This window comes from Convolutriloba macropyga, chromosome 14 (genome assembly GCF_964194025.1).
Source record: "Convolutriloba macropyga chromosome 14, txConMacr16.3, whole genome shotgun sequence".
Classification (NCBI taxonomy): Eukaryota; Metazoa; Xenacoelomorpha; order Acoela; family Convolutidae; genus Convolutriloba; species Convolutriloba macropyga.
In genome coordinates, this window is record NC_134481.1 from 26983551 (window position 1) to 27003623 (window position 20073).

General features: G+C 34.2%; 1 protein-coding gene across 1 annotated transcript in view; it reads right to left on the reverse strand.

Moving 5' to 3' along the window:
• The window catches only part of LOC142352891 (uncharacterized), a 179222-nt gene that overhangs the window by 98526 nt on the left and 60623 nt on the right, over nt 1-20073 (reverse strand). The window contains exons 3-5 of the mRNA XM_075405046.1: nt 1821-1952; nt 667-1143; nt 5-79 (exon numbers count right to left, since the gene is read on the reverse strand). Of these exons, the coding sequence (XP_075261161.1) occupies nt 5-79; nt 667-1143; nt 1821-1952 (684 nt within the window). The remainder of the gene's footprint in view (nt 1-4; nt 80-666; nt 1144-1820; nt 1953-20073) is intronic.

Consider the following 20073-nt stretch of genomic DNA (forward strand, 5'->3'; position numbering starts at 1 on the left):
GTACAACACCACCCTCCCCTCTTCTTCTGGATAGCTCACACCACAGTTTCTTCCCCTGATCACTTCGGATCTTGGCTTTCTGTTTAACATGATTGTCTGTTTCCAAGTTTTGATTTATGTCATTTTATTGCTTTATTTATGTACCTAGCTTGAAAAAGAGTTAAAAGCTCAGGTATCATTTGGTATCAGTTAAGACAAGAAGCACCCCGTACCTAAGGTTCAGTGACAACCAGTACTGATTCAGAATAATTTCAGAGAAATTTCAAATTTTAGTACTGATTCAGAAAGATTTCAGAGCCAAATGTGAACTGAATTCTGATCTTCGCTGAATCAGAGCAACATTCAAGAAAATATTAAGTTGTATTCTGAATCAGAAGATAATTCAGATTGAATTACTGAATTAGCTCTGAGTCAGACAAATTCAGTGCAAAATGTTACCTGAATTAGACTCTGCCTCAGTATGGAATTTGCCTTAGCGTTAGGTACGGGACACGAAAGCTTCCTTGTACAACTTTTGAACATCATGTCAACTCACTCTTGCCAAAAGTTCACTCAACGGGCAGAAATCTTTATTCCTAATCTTTTCAAAAGCTATTAGCTGTGGCCTTTCAATAAATATTTTCATATATACATTGATAAAAGCTAAAATCCAGTTCAATTCCTTACTGTCTCAATATCTGGCTCATAGTTGAAGGCAATCAGCGCCGTTCTCACTTTATTGGTGACACCTCTAATTGTCCCTTTATTACTCACTATCCCGGTTCCCTCTGCCAGCTCTGATCCGGGTGTCGTCCAGGTTCGTCGCCCACTCAAAGCTGGATCGGCGACAGAACTGCTTCTGCTCAAACTCCCCGAGTTCAACGACGATCTGTCTTCTTCTGTGACGTTATCGGAAGCATAACCGCTGCTGGTTTCCGTCCATAAATTGGTACCAGTTCCGCTTCCCAAGGAATCCGAAAGACTTTTGCCTTCTGTTGAACTAGCCAATTTTTGAGGACCAGTTAAATCGTTAGCGGATTGGAAGTATATGAAAGGCATTGAGGTTGTATGCGCATTCTGATTGGTTGGTGACTTTTTCTTGCCGGACGCATGTGATTGGTTGCTTTGAAATATCATGAAGCTAGCAGACATCTGATCTTCTTTCTAAATACATTTGACCGATATGCTTGATACCAACATTTTTCAGTACAAGAAAACTGAGATATTGTCTTTTGCCACCCCCCCCCCCCCCCTACCCTCCTCAGATAATTTCTATTTCATTAGAGGCTAGAATATAATTAAATTTTGAAACGCTTCATAAATCACACTACACATTAGTACGTTTGTACCTATGGCGGTTGAAATAAAAACTTCAAGATAGCAACAACTTATATTGGGTTCTTATGGAAGCTCTTTTTTTGCTGATGGGAACCATGCGTTAACAGATCAGTCAAACATTTTACACTCTAAATTTTTCTCGTGTGAATCAGATAAAAAATCCTGTATTGCCAAACGATTTTTCGGGAAAATAGTGACACCTGATACACCTGGCTGTTACATGACTTTTCATGAAAATTAACCTGAGTTTCTTAGGTTGGGCATCACGATTTACAAAAAAGCTCATGTGAAAAAAACCCGATTTTTCGTGTAGTAAACATTTTTTTTTGCGTAGAGAACATGATATTCTCATGTAAAAAAGAACGTAGAAAAGAGCAATTAAAAACAGCTTGCCGAAGAAAAATCTTATGTAAATTCGCTCGATCAAACGAGAAATCGTGAAAACTTAATCTAAAACTCATTCAAACGAGTTTTAGATTGTAAGTTTGAAAAACAATGCACACCTTTTGTTTGCGCACACTTGCTCCTTCCCCTGCAGCTATCAACATGTCAGACCTGTTTCTGGTGTCATTGGGTGAAGATTCTCCTTTGAGAGGCACTTTAGTTGTGACTGTTTCACAAGTTAGCTGTGATACCTGACAACACACACACACACACACACACACACATCAATTTGAGCGGACGCGGAGAAGCATATTTTGAGAAAAACTGAATATAGACAGTTTTATTGTTTAACATCATACACAACTGACCGTTAAAATGTATAGAATATTAATTTACTGCTGGGTGGCGTCTAGCCAGGACACAGTGAACTGAAACTTGATACATCTTGATAAGAAATATAATAAAACGTGGCAAATCCTGCCAAGATCTTGCCACGTTATATGATCTCGCCAGATCATATCAAGATATGTACGAACTTGCAAGATCTTTGCATGGCTGCCAAGATATAAGATCTTGACAAGGTTTTCAAGAGGCATTAACCGACATGGCAAGAAATACGAAGTATTAGAAAATAAATAGGATTCAAAAACAAAAAGTAGCACGAAATCATAAGATTAAGCACAATTTATTAAGAATCAGCAAGAATTACAAGAATTATAAAGAATGCCGGAAAATTCAGCTCCCATTAGTTTATTAACCAACAAATGAGCCGCTTTTCCATTATATTGAAATTTTTTGAAGGGATGCTTGCTAGGAATGTACATAGTACACACCTTATACAGGACCGCCACCGAGAAGGCCTCAAGTAATGTTCCATGTAAAAAACCAAAAAACAAAAACTTTTAACATGAGTAAGATAAGTCATGTTTTGTCATGACTGTCGAGATCTTGTATGTTTCGCAAGGTGTATCAGGTTTCTTTCCACTAAGGGATTGAATCGATGCCACGAAACTTATCAGTACAGAGCGAAAAACTGACTGGCTATAAAAACGTATTGTATATTGAGCTAAAAAACATCTCGATTTTTTCGGTAGAAGCCATACATTGTGATTTTCAATACTCATCAGTGTAGTATGCATGCAGCAGACCAGCAGCTGTGGTATAAAAAAGATATATCTTCTTATTTACATTAGGTATAACCTCTTTTGATCAATTTTTGAAGGATGAGGCTATTCTTTAACAGCTTGAGAGAACATGTGCCAGATCTTACAGAAATTCACCAATTCCTTTCCGTCACAATCCAGTTCCCTTCAATGCACAATTAGCAGCCTTCATCACTTCAACCTACGCGATCTCACATGATAAAATCGTATTTTCTAAAACCTTTTTTTTCCAATTTTTCAAATTATCCGGAATTTGTGCCGAAACTTAATCAAAAGTACGCAATTTTGGCCGCTTTGCGAATCAATATGCCTAATATCTTTCACATTTTAGGCCTTTTTTTCCGAAAGCTGTCCCAATTTTGTCAAAAATTAAACAATCTTAATTTAATTTTGCCCATCTTTACATATTTTTTGCGCAAATTGCGAAATGATTAGCCATTTTTCACTCAATTGATACCGTTTTTCCGCAAAATTTGAAAATTATTAACCATTTCTTGCCATATTTATCCAAACTAAAAATTTATACCAACAAGTAACAATTTTTCAATTTTGACTTTTTTTACCCAATTTTCCCCAAACTTACCAAAGTTGTACCCGATTTGCCCCAAAAATACCAAACATTACCCTAAATTTGTCAAAAAGTAACCAAACCCAATATGACACAAATTTTTGGAAAATTCCCTCAGAGTGTAACAACTTCGCCAAACTTTCGAGTTTTTAACAAAAACTACCAACTTTGCTTTTAACTAAATTGCGCAATGTTCGCTTGAAAAATAACCAATTTTTTTTAATATTACCCAATTTTCAAACAATTGTTAACGAAATAATTTCAATTGAAAATCAGTCCTTTTTCCAACAATATCAACTTTACACAAATTATGGAACATGTATTTTGGAACATCCTTATCATGAGGACGAAACTTTTCGAGTGATAACATTTATTGCAATACAAGAGTCATAATACTTGAATGTTAAATTTTTTGCAGATCTACAGAAATGAGCTGAAAAGTTAACTGAGAGAATTCATGTCGACTGGATTTTAGTCATCAGAGTTAGCACATATGTGTTCATTTTTTAAAAAAATTTTAAGGAACTTGGTATAAGCATTAGTCACAGAAGTTAATCCACGTGTATCGTTTTTTGATTTGGTTTTCAGCTAATCTTGGGTTAAAAGGTTTAGTTTAATCAAAATTGTTTTTGCCAAGTTTTACTATGGTCTTGGCACGTTTAATGAGGGAAGCCCTTGATGAGATCTTGGCAAGATCTTACCAATATGTACCAACATTTTTTGGCCTATCAAGATCTTCGTAAGATAATTCATGTTTTGTCATGACTGTCGAGATCTTGTATGTTTCGCAAGGTGTATGATGTTTCTATTCACTAAGGGATATAAAGGCGTAGTGTGTCTATAAAGGCGTAGTGTATAGCCAGACACCAGTCTGGCTATAAAGGCGTAGTGTATTTTGAATCACATAGAGCTAAAAAACCGCTCGATTTTTTTGGCAGAAGCCATAGAGGGTGATTTTCAGTACTCATCAGAGTAGTTTACATCCAGCAGACCAGAAGGGGTGATGTAAAATGATATGTCCATTTACTTACATTAGGTATAACCTTTTTTGATCGATTTTTGAAGGATGAGGCTATTCTTTAATCGCTTGAGAGAACATGCGCCAGAACTTACAGAAATTCACCAAAGGAACCAATTGTTTTCCGTCACAGTCCAGTTCCCCTTCAATGCACAATTGGCAGCCTTAATTAATTCAACTTACGCGATCTCACTGGACAATATATTATATTCTAAAACGTTTTTTTCCAATTTTTCGAATTATCCGGAAGTTCTGCCGAAACTTATTCCAAAGTACGCAATTTTTGCCGCTTTGCAATCTTCCTTCTTTTAGGCCTTTTTTTCCAAAAGCTATCCCAATTTTATCCAAAAAAAAACAATTTTAATTCAGTTTTGCCCATTTTTACACAAATTCGACGCAAATTGCAAAATGATTAGCCGTTTTTCACTTAATTGATACCTTTTTCCGCGAAATTTGAAAATTGTTGACCATTTTTTGGCCATATTCATCCATAGTCTTCCAGTTTTACCCAAAATTTACCCAAACTGACCCAAGTTGTAAATTATAGAACTGACCCAAACTATACAACATCTGTTTTGAAACATCATTATCAAGAGGACGAAACTTATTGAGTGAAAACGTTTGTAACACAGGAGTCAAAATAATTTAGTATTAACTTTTTTTTGCAATTCTACGGAAATGAGCTGAAAAGTTATCGTAGAGATTTCATGTTAACTGAGTTTTGGTCATCAGAGTTACTTCATTTGTGTTCATTTTTTAAAATCTTTTAAGTATTTGGTATAAGTATTAGTCACACAAATTAACCCACGTGTATCGTTTTATGAATTGTTCTGAGGGAAAGCACCTGTCTAATTCAAAATATCAGTCATACATGATACGCATTCAAAGTTATTTTATTTTTTCGGACCTTATTTTTGGACGTGGACAAAGCATAAGTCACTGATTAGTCACAATCGTTTCCCAATATAATAAAAAACTTAATAGAAACAACGGCATAAACAACCAGAAAGTTTGTATTTAGTTTTTGTAGAACTTTCAATTGTCTGACTTACATAAGTGAGAACAGTTGAGTATAATTTCTGTACCAGTTCAAATCAAAAAATATGTTTTATAGTAATTTCCTTTGTGGCAACTTACATTTTATTTTGTTTTATCTGATTTCATCACATATCGGATGATAAACAACAATGAGAGAGTTCATAATACAAAGAATTCATGTTCCTCATGCAATAAGTTTGTTATGGAAATCAAAATGAGCCGGTATCAGAAACTTTACTCAAGAAGATGCTCTGTGCGCTCCAAGTCCTCTCCGGATGATTCAAAACTGTAGCCTCACATTGCTTTTGTTCTTGTGCGGCCTTTGATTGTCAAAAGAACATTTACTTTGCGCCAGCTGCAAATTATAATTATCAACATGTTATCGATTTGTTCATCAACAATAGAACTAACAATCAACAATTGAAACATCAATCAACAACAGTCAGTTTTGAACACAATCGAAGAGTCAGATTTGTAAAAAAGCTAGCTTTTTTGAAAGAATGGGATCTTAACAGCAAAACAGTAATCAAAAGCTCTATTCTAATTACAATGGTTTACCTTTTTCACCAAACTCAATATATCTCTGGACTTAATTCTCTCAGAGTGTCCGAAACAATTTGAAATTGAAGAGTTTCAACCAAATCTTGTTAACCATCGACCTTCGACATTTTGAACTGTTTAAAGTTTTTTGTTAAATGTTTTTTTTATTTGATTGCGACAAATTTTTCTACGAACGGTTTTATTAAATATTTCTTTATCATATTGATATTTCGAGATAGTCGAGATAATAATGGTTGATATTTCGATAACTTTATCGAGGATAACTGGCATTTATTCTGATTGCTGTCCTGGTTATATTCTTAACACCACCAATATGAACCCACTAATATGATATTCCAATCCTAGAAGAAATAGTCAACATGAACATACCAAAATTTTACTCTGTTGTTCGGTAACACCCTAGTGGAGACCTAGAATTTATGAAAAGTCCTATTATTTCCAGGTGGGGTTTAAAAATTGAATTAAATTACACGGTCGAGGACCCTAGTTAAATTCGAGGCTAATTCTTTTCATATGCAAAAACGAGGCAAACTAAATAATTCCGACAACATCTGGGTTCTCGTGAACTTCTCCAATCTTACCCAACGGTTAAGCAATTGCGCTAAATTTCCTTAACTTTGAAGGAAATTGAAAACAAGTCATTATAACGATCGCGGGCGTAATTCCAGGACATGTTTTATTGTCCAGCCAAATTCCAGGTTGTATGGTTTAATTCCATCCAAATTCTAGGCGGTTGTTTTAGATCCAGCCAAAGTCCAGGACATCACATTATGTCCAGACAAATTCTTTTTGTACCCAATATCTGTCGAGGACGGTCTTTTAATATTTCCAGGTCTCGACTAGGGCAGCACTGATTAGTTTGCTGAACTCACACGATGAAAACTCACACGCCCCTCTATGAAATACACAAACATCTTGCTTGCCGAGGTTGAAAGATCACATTTGATGGACAGCCGACAAAAAAAAAATCCTCAAAGGGGTTATGGTTATCTATTTGTGATCTCTTGTCTGACATATCCTGCAACTTATTATGACACATGCAGAACTGCCCTGAGAACACAAACAAACAGGTATTCAACAGTGACCTTTTAAAATTCAGGGTTTGCTTTCGATTCATTGGCTTGAGTCAGTTTTTTTTCCACTGCATTTGAGAGTTTTTCTCTTTTAATTGTTTTTATTTATTTACAATAAAAATTTTCCGATAGTACCCTCGAGAACACAGTTAAATATATAATGGAATAGAAAACTCGCCTCTATTTTTAGGGAAATCTTTAAAACTACTAGAGGGAATGATTTGAAACCCAAATAAAAGCCTGTTTGTTCGTGTTTTCGTCTTTAATATTGTACTTTCATTGCAAAAATGACCAATTTTTTTAAATCTCATTTCCGAAAAGTACTGGCATGTTTTGAGACATTTTTTTGTAATGACGACAAAATGTAATGAGACAAAATTTAATTTGAGACAAAATGTAATGACGTAAAACGTAAATTTTTAGATTCATGAGCAAGGGCTTGATGAGGTGACGAGTATTCCAATTCTAATATGTTTGTTTTAACTACGTTAAAAACTATCTGCTCTTACATATGATGGCAACAAAACAGTTGATTTCAAAGTAATTCGCCTGAGGAACAAGTGTTTCATAAAGAAATTTCTCGGTGAACACTTCCTTTTCTCAGTAACAATTTAACTTTGTTAGTTGCAGCAAAACGTTTGATCAACTTTGTCAAAGTGTATGAAGCCAGAAAAATGAATTTTTTCATCCTCTATTAATGATTTTAGTGTAAGGAAGCACCATTCAAAAGAAGCACATCTTGTTTCAATTGATAGTTTCTGGATCATGACAAAGAATCTTAACGTCTTGTCGGTCGATTACGAAAGACTAGTTTCACCTTTGTCCTTGTCAAGAAGAAAAACAGCTGTTATTTAAAGATGATGAAAACAGATCGGAGACATGGGGAGAGACAGTGATTGAAGGGAGTATCTGCTGGGATTAGGATTCACGGTTAGTTTAATTACCATCAATCTGAAAAAGCGGAAAATAGAAACACAAACAAAATAAAAAAGAGTCTTCAGCAAGATATATCCTCTTCAGCTTCTGACTCCCAAAGCGCTATCATTGAAAAAATTAACGAGGTGTTTATTTGGTAGTGGTCGATTTAAACAACGAAGTCCCCAAAAATGTGTACACCATAATTTGGAGACTTGCTTGTTTAAGAAATGCAAACGTGGACAAGATGACATTGAGGAGCGATTAAAAGATTTTGCAGAGCAACTTATGCTGTTTTCGGAACCGCCAAAAGTCATCTCTAGCATAAAGCAGGACCAAATATTTTAACTTGAGAAAGGACTGGTCGTGAAGGATAGCATCTGATTTCTGATTTCTACAAAAACTTCCCCGAATTTGATTCTAGTTCCTTGTTGACGCACGGCTTTAAGTAGATCAAAACAAAGAGGCAACAGTTGTTTCGGAGACGATGAAACTTATAGGAAACAGTTTACAGGGTACAAGATATTGGATCAATTTCGGTGTACCAATAGAAAAACGTCATAGTTTTGCTAATTGATAAATTTGTCCACAAGTGTTTTTTAACACCCTTAATGAGCTTCCTGAATATGTATATGAAGCGGAGTTAAGAAAGTTTTGTATCATGAACATGAAGCCAATAATTTTTGTCACATAAATGTTGCCAATTACAAATACCGAAATTTTTCAGACAGTACATTCGAGAACGCAATTAATTCAGTTAATTTGTAAATGGAATAAAAACTCGCCCGTATTTTTTGTCGAATTCTATCAACCTACGGGCGGGAATGATTTTGCAAACCATATAAAAACATGTTTGTTCGTGTTTTCGTGCCCAATTTTGTTCTTTCATTGCACAAAAGCACAAACAATATCTCAGTTCTAAAAATGTAATGTCATGTTCGGGACAAATTTTTTCGCCAGAGAAACGTAATGATCTTTATTTTAGAATGATGAAGCACAGACTGTTGACAAGGATGACGAGGACTCCGATTCTATTAAGGTAGTTTTAACTACGCTGAAAACTATCTTCTGTTACTTTTGATCGCAGAAACAATTGTTGCTTTCAAAATAATTTGGGCGAGGAACAAGTGTTTTATACCGAAATGTCTCGGTGTACACTTCCTTTTCTCGGTGACTTTTTAACTTGGTTAGGTGGAGCAAAATATTAGCTGAAGTGACATTTTGCTAGGTGGAGAGGACATTAGGGCGGCAGTAAAAGATTTTGCAGAGCGACACATGCTGTTTTTGGAACTTCGGAAACCTGATCTGTAGCATAAACCAGGCCAAATGTTACTCCTCTGGTGCCTTTTAACTTGAGAAAGGACTGGTCGTGAAGGGTATCTTCTGATTTTTACAATAATTAACCGGGAGCTAATTATTTGAGGGAACGGAAAACTCGCTCCTTTTTTGTCGAAATCGTTCAACATAATGGACGGAAAGTTTTTGCCAGCCAAATAGAAACTTATTTGTTCGTGTCTTCATGTCCAGTAGTGTTCTCTCATTGCACAAACGCGCAAACATTACTTCATTTTTTTAAAACAGTACTTGCAATCTCGAGAATTTTTTTCGCCAGAAAAAAAATTGATGACAAATTTCTAGAATGATGAAGCGCAGACTGTTGACAAGGATGACGATGATTAAGATTCTAATAAGGTAGCTTTAACTACGCTAAAAACTATCTTCTGTTACATTTGACCACAGAAACAGTTGTTGTTTTCGAAATAATTTGCGCAACGAACTAATGTTTTATAACAAAATTTCTCGGTGTACACTTCCTTTTCTCGGTGATTTTTTACCTTGGTTAGATGGAGCAAATTATTAGGTGGAGATGACATTTTGCTATGTGGAGATGACATTGGGGCGGAAGTAAAAGATTTTGAAGAGCAACAGATGCTGTTTTCAGAACTGCTGGAAAACTTATCTCGAGCATAAACCAGGACCAATTATTAATCATCTGGTGCCGTTTTGTTTTGAGAAAGGGCTGGCGGTGAAGGGTATCTTCTGATTTGTACAATAAATTACCCGAGATTTTTTCTAGCTCCTTGCTGACGGACGTCTTTAATTAGATCAAAACAAAGAGTCAACAGCGGAGTTGATGAACCTTGCAAGAAACTGCTTACAGGGTATAGGACAGTAAATTGATTTCGGTGTACAAATAAAAAAAATTCATTGGGTTGTTAATTGATAAATGTGTCAACAACAGTTTCCTAACACCCTCAATGAGCTTCCTGAATATGTACATGAAGTGGAGTTAAGAAACTTTTGTATCATGAACTTGAAGCCAATAATTTTTCTCACTTAATTGTTTTCAATTACAAGTACTGAAATTTTTCAAACAGTACCATCGGGAATGCAAATAATTCAGTTAATTTGTAAATTGAAAAGAAAACTCGCTTCTATTTTTTGTCGAATTCTATCAAACTACGGGCGGGAAAGTTTTTGCAAACCATATAAAAACCTGTTTGTTCGTCTTTTCGTGCCCAAAAGCTTTCTTTCATTGCACAAATGCACAAACAAAATCTCAGATCTAAAAAAGTACTGTCATGTTTGAGATATTTTTTTTGCCAGAAAAACGTAATGATCAAATTTTTAGAATGATGAAGCACAGACTGTTGACAAGGATGAAGATCTTCTGTTACATTTGATGGGTGTTCATGAGATTAAACGTCTCATACTTTAATTAGGTATCTGATCTTACGGGACAACCGTAGAGTAAAGAACAACTGTGTATATATTAGCAAAATCGCAATTTTTCTCAGTTAAGCAAACAAAATCAACCGCACTTAGAGACTTAGAAGATTAAGAAACCATTTCCCGATATAACGGTTCTATTTTTTCCAATCCAAAATTAAGCCTACTCAACCAATCCCGGTGCAACGATTCCCACCAATCTTACTAGGATTCATGATCATCTTACTAAAAGCCGCTTTTCCGTGTTTTCTTGCTCGGAAAAAACTTTCAACTGCTTTTCTCACAAATCCTACTAGGAAATCTTACAATTACTTTTTTTTCTGAATTTGATGATAGCAAATTTTTCTCTCTTGCTTTCCTTCGTTTTCTAATAGGGGATATTTCCTAGTGGGAGTTTTACCTAAACCCAAATAAAACTTGTTTCGTTAATAAAAAAAAGTTAACGTTAAAAATAACTGAGTGGGCTCTAATTGACGTTAAGTTTTTGTGCTATTGCACTTTCGTTTTAAAAAAGAACGTTGAGGAATATCATCTGTTTAGATGGAAAACCTTGGCAAGTACCGCAAAAAACAGTTTTCAGTATTGTATTGAGACTGATAAAAGACATAGTGTAGTAAAAAGTCAATCGAACGTTTTGACTCGCGATAAGATAACATTTTTCACTGATTCAAGGTGTACCTGGCGACAATCGTAAATGGTCAAATTTCTCAATTTTCTAATGCAATCTAAACTCAACCTATTGCAGAACGGCCTTCCCAGTGAAGTTTACACACAGTAAAAAGACAAAAAATGGATCCAAAAATTTTTTGCCTAAAATAATTTTTCTCTCGGGCCTTAACGGGAAGTTTCTTATAAAATTTGCGTCGATAACTTATTTGAAATACTCTTCTCAACAAATATAGTTGAATGATCATTTCAAAGATTTATTCTGTTCACATCTAGCGTGAATGACGCGGAAAGCACTAAAAAAGTTTTAAAAAGGCATCCAGTACGTTCCAGCTTATGATATATAAGGATTCAATCAAATTTTTTCTCTGTAAATGAGACTGTTCTGTGAGTCCATTCACTTTGAATCATTATTATGTTGCAGGGTCCTCAAAATACAATTTTCAGTACTATATAAAGAAATATATAATGAAATTCTTCTGACAGTACCCTCGGGAAGGCAATTAATTCAGTTAATTTGTAAATGGAATAGAAAACTCGCTCCTATTTTTTGGCGAATTCTATCAACCTACGTGCGGGAATGATTTTGCAAACCATATAAAAACCTGTTTGTTCGTCTTTTTGTGCCCAATATTGTTTTTTCATTGCACAAATGCACAAACAAAGTCTCCGTTCTAAATAAGTACTGTCCTATTCGAGGCAATTTTTTTTCGCCAGAAAAACGTAATGATCAGATTTTAAAAATGATGAAGCAGAGACTGCTGACAAGGATGAAGATCTTCTGTTACATTTGATGGGTGTTCATGAGACTAAACGTCTCATACTTTAATTAGGTGTCTAATCTTACGGGACAACCGTAGAGTAAAGAATAACTGTGTATATATTAGCAAAATGCTAACATCGCCATTTTTCTCAGTTACGCAAACAAAATCAAACGCACTTAGAGATTTGGAACATTAAGAAATCATTTCCCGATGAAACGGTTCTACTTTTTTCAATCCAAAATTAAGCCTACCCGACCAATCCTGGTGCAACGATTCCTACCAATCTCACTAGGTTTCATGATCATCTTACAAAAAGCCGCTTTTCCGTGTTTTCCTGCTCGGAAAAAACTTTCGCCCTCTTGCTTTCCTTCGTTTTCAAATAGGATATGGGATATTTCCTAGTGGGAGTTTTACCTAAACCCAAAAAAAACTGTACCGTTAATACGAAATAGTTAACGTTAAAAAAAAACTGAGTGGGCTCTAATTGACGTTAAGTTTTTGTGCTATTGTACTTTCGTTTTAATAAAGAATGTTGAGGAATATCATCTGTTTAGATAGATAATTTTGGCAAGGAAAGTGCCCTACTTTTGGTCAAGTTTTCGGAAAAAATTGAATTTTAAACGTTTCAAGTACTAATAACTTTTCACTGCCTATGTGTTAGAAATCAAACTATATATCAAAATATTTGTCATTATCTTGTCCTTACAGCCATATAGCATTTGCATTTTGAGCCCAAATAGGGGCAGAAATTTTGGATTTTCCTCTATTTACTCATTTTTGGCCTATTTAAAATTAAAAACCTTCAAAAAGCCATCAACCTTCCTAAACCATTCTTTATTTTTTACTTTAAAAACCATTCTTAACTCATCCTAAAACCGAAAGCCTTCCCACTGAATTTTGCACACAGTTTGAAGACAAAATATGGGGCCAAAAATTTTCTGTCTTAAAAAATCATTTTTCTCTCGGGCCATAACGGAAAGTTTCATATCAACTTTGCCGTCGATAACGTATTTCAAATACTCATCTCAACAAATATAGTTGAATGATCACTTCAATGATTTATTCTGTTCACACCAACCGTGATTGACGCGGCAAGCACTAAAAAGGTCATAGAAAAGCATCCAGTACGTTCCAACTTATGATATATAAAATGATTTAATCAAATTTGAGATTTTTCTGTGAGTCCATTCACTTTGAATCATTATAATGTTGTAGAGGCCTCAAAATACAATTTTCAGTACTATATTAAGAAATAAAAAATGACATTTTTCAGGCAGTACCCTCGGGAAATCAATTAATTCAGTTAATTTAAAAATGGAATAGAAAAATAATCCTATTTTTTGTTGAATTCTACCAATCTACGAGCGGGAATGTTTTTGTAAACCATATAAAAAACCTGTTTGTTCGTCCTTTCGTGCCCACTATTGTTCTTTCATTGCAAAAATGCGCAAACAAAGTCTCAGTTCTAAATAAGTACTGTCATGCTCGAGACAATTTTTTTCACCAGAAAAACGTAATGATCAAGTTTTTAGAATGATGAAGCAGAGACTGTTGACAAGGATGAAGATCTTCTGTTACATTTGATGGGTTTTAATGAAACTAAATGTCTCATACTTTAATTAGGTATGTGATCTTACGGGACAACCGTAGAGTAAAGAACAAATAGGTATATATTAGCAAAATGCTAACATCGCCAATTTTCTCAGTTAACCAAACAAAACCAATCGCATTATTGATTGGAACATTCAGAAACCATTTTCCAATGAAAGGGTTTTACTTTTTCCAATCCAACATTAAGCCTACCCAATCAATCCCGGTGCAACGGTTCCTACAAATCTCAATAGGATTCCTTATTATCTTACTAAGAGCCGCTTTTCCTTTATTTCCTGCTCGTAAAAAATTAGTTCAGCTGTTTTTCTCACAAATCCTACAAGGTAATCTTAAAATTACTTTTTTTTCTTGAATTTGCTGATAGGAAATTTTTCTCTCTTGCTTTTCTTCGTCTTCTAATAAGATATTTTCTAGTGGGAGTTTTACTTAAAACCCAAATAACACTTGTACCGTTAATAAAAAAATAGTTAACGGTAAAAATAACTGAGTGGGCTCTAATTGACGTTAAGTTTTTGTGGTATTTTACTTTCGATTTAATAAAAAACGTTGAGGAATATCATCTGTTTAGATGGAAATTTTTGGCAAGGAAAGTGCCCTACTTTTGGTCAAAATTTTGGAAATTTTTGAAATTTAAAAAGTTTCAAGTACCAATAACTTTTCACTGCCTATGTGTTAGAAATCAAACTATATATCAAAACATTTGTCATTATCTTGTCCTTACAGCCATAGTATTTGCATTTTGATCCCAAATAGGGGCAGAAATGTTTGGATTTTCCTCTATTTACTCATTTTTGGCCTAATTAAGCCCGGATTTCCAGAAATTGAAAACCTTCTAAAAGCCATCCGCCTTCCTAAACTATTCTTTACTTTAAAACCATTCCTATCTCATCCTAAAACCGAAGGCCTTCCCACTGAATTTTGCACACAGTTTAAAGACAAAATATGGGGTCCAAAAATTTTTTGCCTTAAAAAATAATTTTTCTCTCGGGCCATAACGGAAAGTTTCATTACAACTTTGCCGTCGATAACGTATTTGAAATACGCATCTCAACAAATATAGTTGAATGATCATTTCAATGATTTATTCTGTTCACACCAAGCGTTATTGACAAAGCAAACAATAAAAAGGTCAAAAAAGGCATTCAGTACTTTCCAGCTTATGATATATAACAATTGAATTGAATTTTTTCTCTGTAAATGTGACTTTTCTGTGAGTCCATTCACGTTGTGTCATTATTATGTTGCAGAGGCCTCAAAATAAAACTTTCAGTACTATATTAAGAAACATATAATGAAATTTTTCCGACAGTACCCTCGGGAATGCAATTAATTCAGTTAATTTGTAAATGGAATAGAAAAATAGCTCCTATTTTTTTGTCGAATTTTATCAATCTACCGGCGGGAATGTTTTTGCAAACCATATAAAAAACCTGTTTGTTCGTCCCTTCGTGTCCACTATTGTTCTTTCATTGCAAAAATGCACAAACAAAGTGTCAGTTCTAAATAAGTACTGTCATGTTCGAGACAATTTTTTCTCCAGAAAAACGTAATGATCAAATTTTTAGAATGATGAAGCACAGACTGTCGACAAGGATGAAGATCTTCTGTTACATTTGATGGGTGTCCATGAAAGTAAACGTCTCACACTTTAATTTGGTATCTGATCTTACGTGACAATAGTAGAGTAAAGAACAAATAGGTATATATTAGCAAACTGCTAATATCGCCATTTTTCTCAGTTAACCAAAAAAAACGAAATCAATCGCCTTTATTGATTTGGAACATTATGAATCCATTTCCCGATGAAACAGCTCAATTTTTTCCAATCCAAAATTAAGCCGACCCAACCAGTCCCGGTGCAACGGTTCCTACAAATCTCACTAGGATTCCTGATTATCTTACTAAAAGCTGCTATTCTGTAATTTCCTGCTCGGATAAAAAACTTTCACCCGCTTTTTCTTAATTTCCTGCTCGTAAAAAAATTTTCAACTGCTTTTCTCACAAATCATACTGGGAAATCTTAAAATTACTTTTTTCTTGAATTTGCTGATAAGAAATTTTTCTCTCTTGCTTTCCTTCGTTTTCCAATAAGATATTTCCTAGTGGGAGTTTTACCTAAAACCCAAATAAAACTTTTACCGTTAATAAAAAAATAGTTAACGTTAAAAATAATTGAGTGGGCTCTAATTGACGTTATCTTTTTGTCCTATTGTACTTTCGATATAATAAAAAATATTGAGGAGTGTCATCTGTTTAGATGGGAAATTTTGGCAAGGAAAGTGCCCTACTTTTGGTCAAGTTTTCAGAAAAAATTGAATTTTAAAAGTTTTAAGTACTAATAACTTTTCACTGCCTAGGTGTCAGAAACCAAACTATATATGAAAATATTTGTCATTATCTTGTCCTTACAGCCATATAGTATTTGCATTTTAATCCCAAATAGGGACAGAAATTTTGGAATTTCCTCAAATTACTCATTTTCGGCCTATTTTATACCGGACCGCCAAAAATCGAAAAACCTTCTAAAAACCAATAACCTTCCTAAACTGTTTTTATCTTTAAAAACCATTCTTAACTCATCCTAAAGCCGAAGGGCACTCTCACTGCATTTTGCACACAGTTTAAAGACAAAATATGCGGTCCACAAATTTTTTGCCTTAAAAAAATCATTTTTCTCTCGGGCCATAACGGAAAGTTTCATATCAACTTTGCCGTCGATAAAGTATTTGAAATACTCTTCTCAACAAATATAGTTGAATGATCATTTTAATGATTTATTCTGTTCAAACCAAGCGTGATTGACGCAGCAAGCACCAAAAAGGTCATAAAAAGGCATCCAGTACGTTCCAGCTTATGATACATAATGATTTATTCAAAATTTTTTTTCTGTAAACGAGGTTTTCTGTGATTCCATTCACTTTGAACCATTATAATGTTGCAAGGACCAACGTTGCATAATGCTGCAAGAAGCCAAAGTTCCAGTAAAAAAATTAAATCAAACATTTTGACTTGCGATAACATAACATTTTTCACTGATGTGTACATGGCGAAATCATAAATGGTCAAATTTCTCAACCTTCTAATCCGTTTTAAGCTCAACCTATAGCGGTTGGCTATTCCCAGTGAAGTTTGCACATAGTTTCAAGACAAAAAATGCGGTCCAAAAATTTTTTTTGCCTAAAAAAATGTTTTTATCTGGGCCTTAACGGAAAGTGTCATGTCAACTCTGCCATCGTTAACGTATTTGTCAAGCTCGTTTCCACAATTATAATCCAATTATCATTTCAATAATTTAATCTGTTCATACCAAGCGTGAATGAAGCGACAAGCACTGTAAATGAGACTTTTCTGTGAGTCCATTCACTTTGAATCATTATCATTTTGCAGGGGCTTCAAAATACAATTTTCAGTACTATATCCTCGAGAATGCAATTAATTCAGTTAATTTGTAAATGGAATAGAAAACTCGCTCCTATTTTTTGTCGAGATCTATCAACCTAGGGGCGGGAATGTTTTTTCAAACCATATAAAAACCTGTTTGTTCGTCTTTTCGTGCCCAATATTGTTCTTTCTTTGCAAAGACTCAAACAGAAGTGATAGATACAGACAACGATCAAACAGTAACAATAGACATTATTCGAACAGAAATAACAGAGATAATAGAAGAAGTTCATCGAACAGAGAACAGAAAAACAAATATCATTCAAGAGATCGAAGAACAGATGGTAATAGTTACAACAATAACAATAAAAACAGAATAAGCTGCAGAGAGGCACAAAAGCAAAAGGATGACCCACCTGGAATTGATGAATACGAATACACATCAGAATCATCTAATGAAGATCAAGAAATATTAGATAAGTTCTACAATGCACACGAGGATACATAAAATACCGTAATAAATACATTAGAAAGTAATCCAACTTGGATACTACCAATGTACCAGTGTAACAAACTAGAACAAGACTTTACAAAACAAAAACCAATTTTGGAAATTGATTTTCTCTTAGGTTCAGGAGCAACATTAAACCTCTTAAACGGAGATACATGGAATGAAATAAAATACAAAAATCCTGAAATACACCTCGAAAGAGCTCACAAAACACTTACAGCAGCTAATAATACAACTATAGAAACATTCGGAACAGTAACACTAAATTTAACACCTGAAAGAACATCGAACAGCAGAAATAAACTCCAACCAAAAATTTTATAATTATTTCTATGTAACACAAAGCAATCATAATATTCTCGAAACCCCATTCTTCAACGAATATATAGAAACCACTTATGTAAACACGAACAAGCTAACAATAAATACCAAAACAATTATAGATAACGATGTTATTTTCTTCATGAATAGCACAAAAGGGTATCCTTACTATTCTCGATTGAAAAAGTAATAACGATCATATTAAGATAAAACCAAGTTTACGCAACGACAAAATTTGATGTCGGAAAAACAAAAGTGAAATTGAACCTTTCTACGAAAAAAGACGCAATATTCGAAAAAAACAAAGAATCAGTAAAGTACCAATACACCTTAGAGAAATAATCCAAAAACTTCTAGACCTATTAAAGAAATACGACATAATTGCACCTGTCAATAAAGAACAACTATCAACGGGAAACACATTCACAAATCCAGTATTAAAACTGCGAAAAGGAGAATCCTTAAAAATAGTATTTGACGCCAGATACCTGAACAGCATGATGGATGAATCCAAATGAAACTGACCCATTGAATCTGTTGATGTAGCCCTAACACGAACAAACGGAACAATATTTACAACAGCTGATCTAATTAGTGCGTACAACCAGATACCATTAGATGAACAATCAATGAGATAAAATCATTTCACAATTGGCAATGAACAATACTGCTTTAAACGATTATTTAATGGAATATCAACAGGACCTGCAGCTTTTGCATCAATACTAACACACTTCCTCTATCCTTTATTCAGGAAAGGAACAGTAATCACCTATGTCGACGACATTTTCATTCAAACAAATTCTTACGAAGAAATGTACGAAACATCGATAGAATATCATAAAATACTGTTAAAAGAAAATCTTAAAGCAGCACCTGATAAGACATACTTCTTGTTGAAAAAAGTCAAATTCCTGGGACATATAATTGAAGACAAAAAAATAAAGCCACTAACTTCGCGAATTGATGGTTTCCAAAAACTGGAACCACCAACAAGTATGAAAGCACTCCAAAGATACCTTGGAATAATGAACTTCCTTGCGAAATATGTCTATGTTATGCAACCAATACTCCAAGCATTATGTAACCTTCTACACAAAGAAAGCGATTTGAAATGGACAAAGGAACATCAAACAGTCTTTGAACAAATGAAAAGTACAATAACACACAATTTAGAGTTAACAATGCCAGATATAACAAAGCCAATCTACATAATAACAGATGCTTCAAATACAGGCATTGGAGCAGCGTTATTACAACAACATCCAACTGAAAAGAAAATGAGATTAGTGTCTGCAAATTCAAGACTATTTACACCCATAGAAATGCGACTTCCCACACTAATTCGAGAATGTTCAACGATAATCTTCGCCCTAACAGAATTTGAGTTATTACTAACAGGCTCAAACCATCCAATTGTACTATTTTACAGATCACAAACCGATCATTTATCTCTTTACTCAGAAGAAAAGAGGGTTTACAGAATTCAATTAAATCACAGTGTTTACAGATTTCAATTAATACTGATGGAATTCCCAAAATTTACACATTATTTTGGACAGAGGGAAAAAACCTGGCCCTCCCTGATCTTTTGAGTAGAACAATTGATGAAGAACATTTTACTAAAACACGTGATATAACAGTGGAAATACCAGAAAACATAAAATTCTTTTTCGCAAAAACACCCTTTGCAAATAACCTAGAATTCCAATTCAGTATATGTAATAACACGAATGACGAAAACTCAGAAAAAACACACTACCCAGTATTAGCTAGCATACACAAAAACAACTTTGAAATACACATTGTCAAAATGAATACCACCCAATCTCATATGAGAAGTACAACACAGAAACTAAAACAAATTTGATACCAAAATATAAACCAAAAATAAAAAATTGGCACCCCAATAGTAGAAAAAGATGATCTCATTATTAAGACAAATCAAAAAGGACCATATGCAACACATCAAGACGATGACTATCTTAGATTGATAAATAACATGAATACACAACAAAAACCGGATTACGATATCAGATGCAAAAATATCAG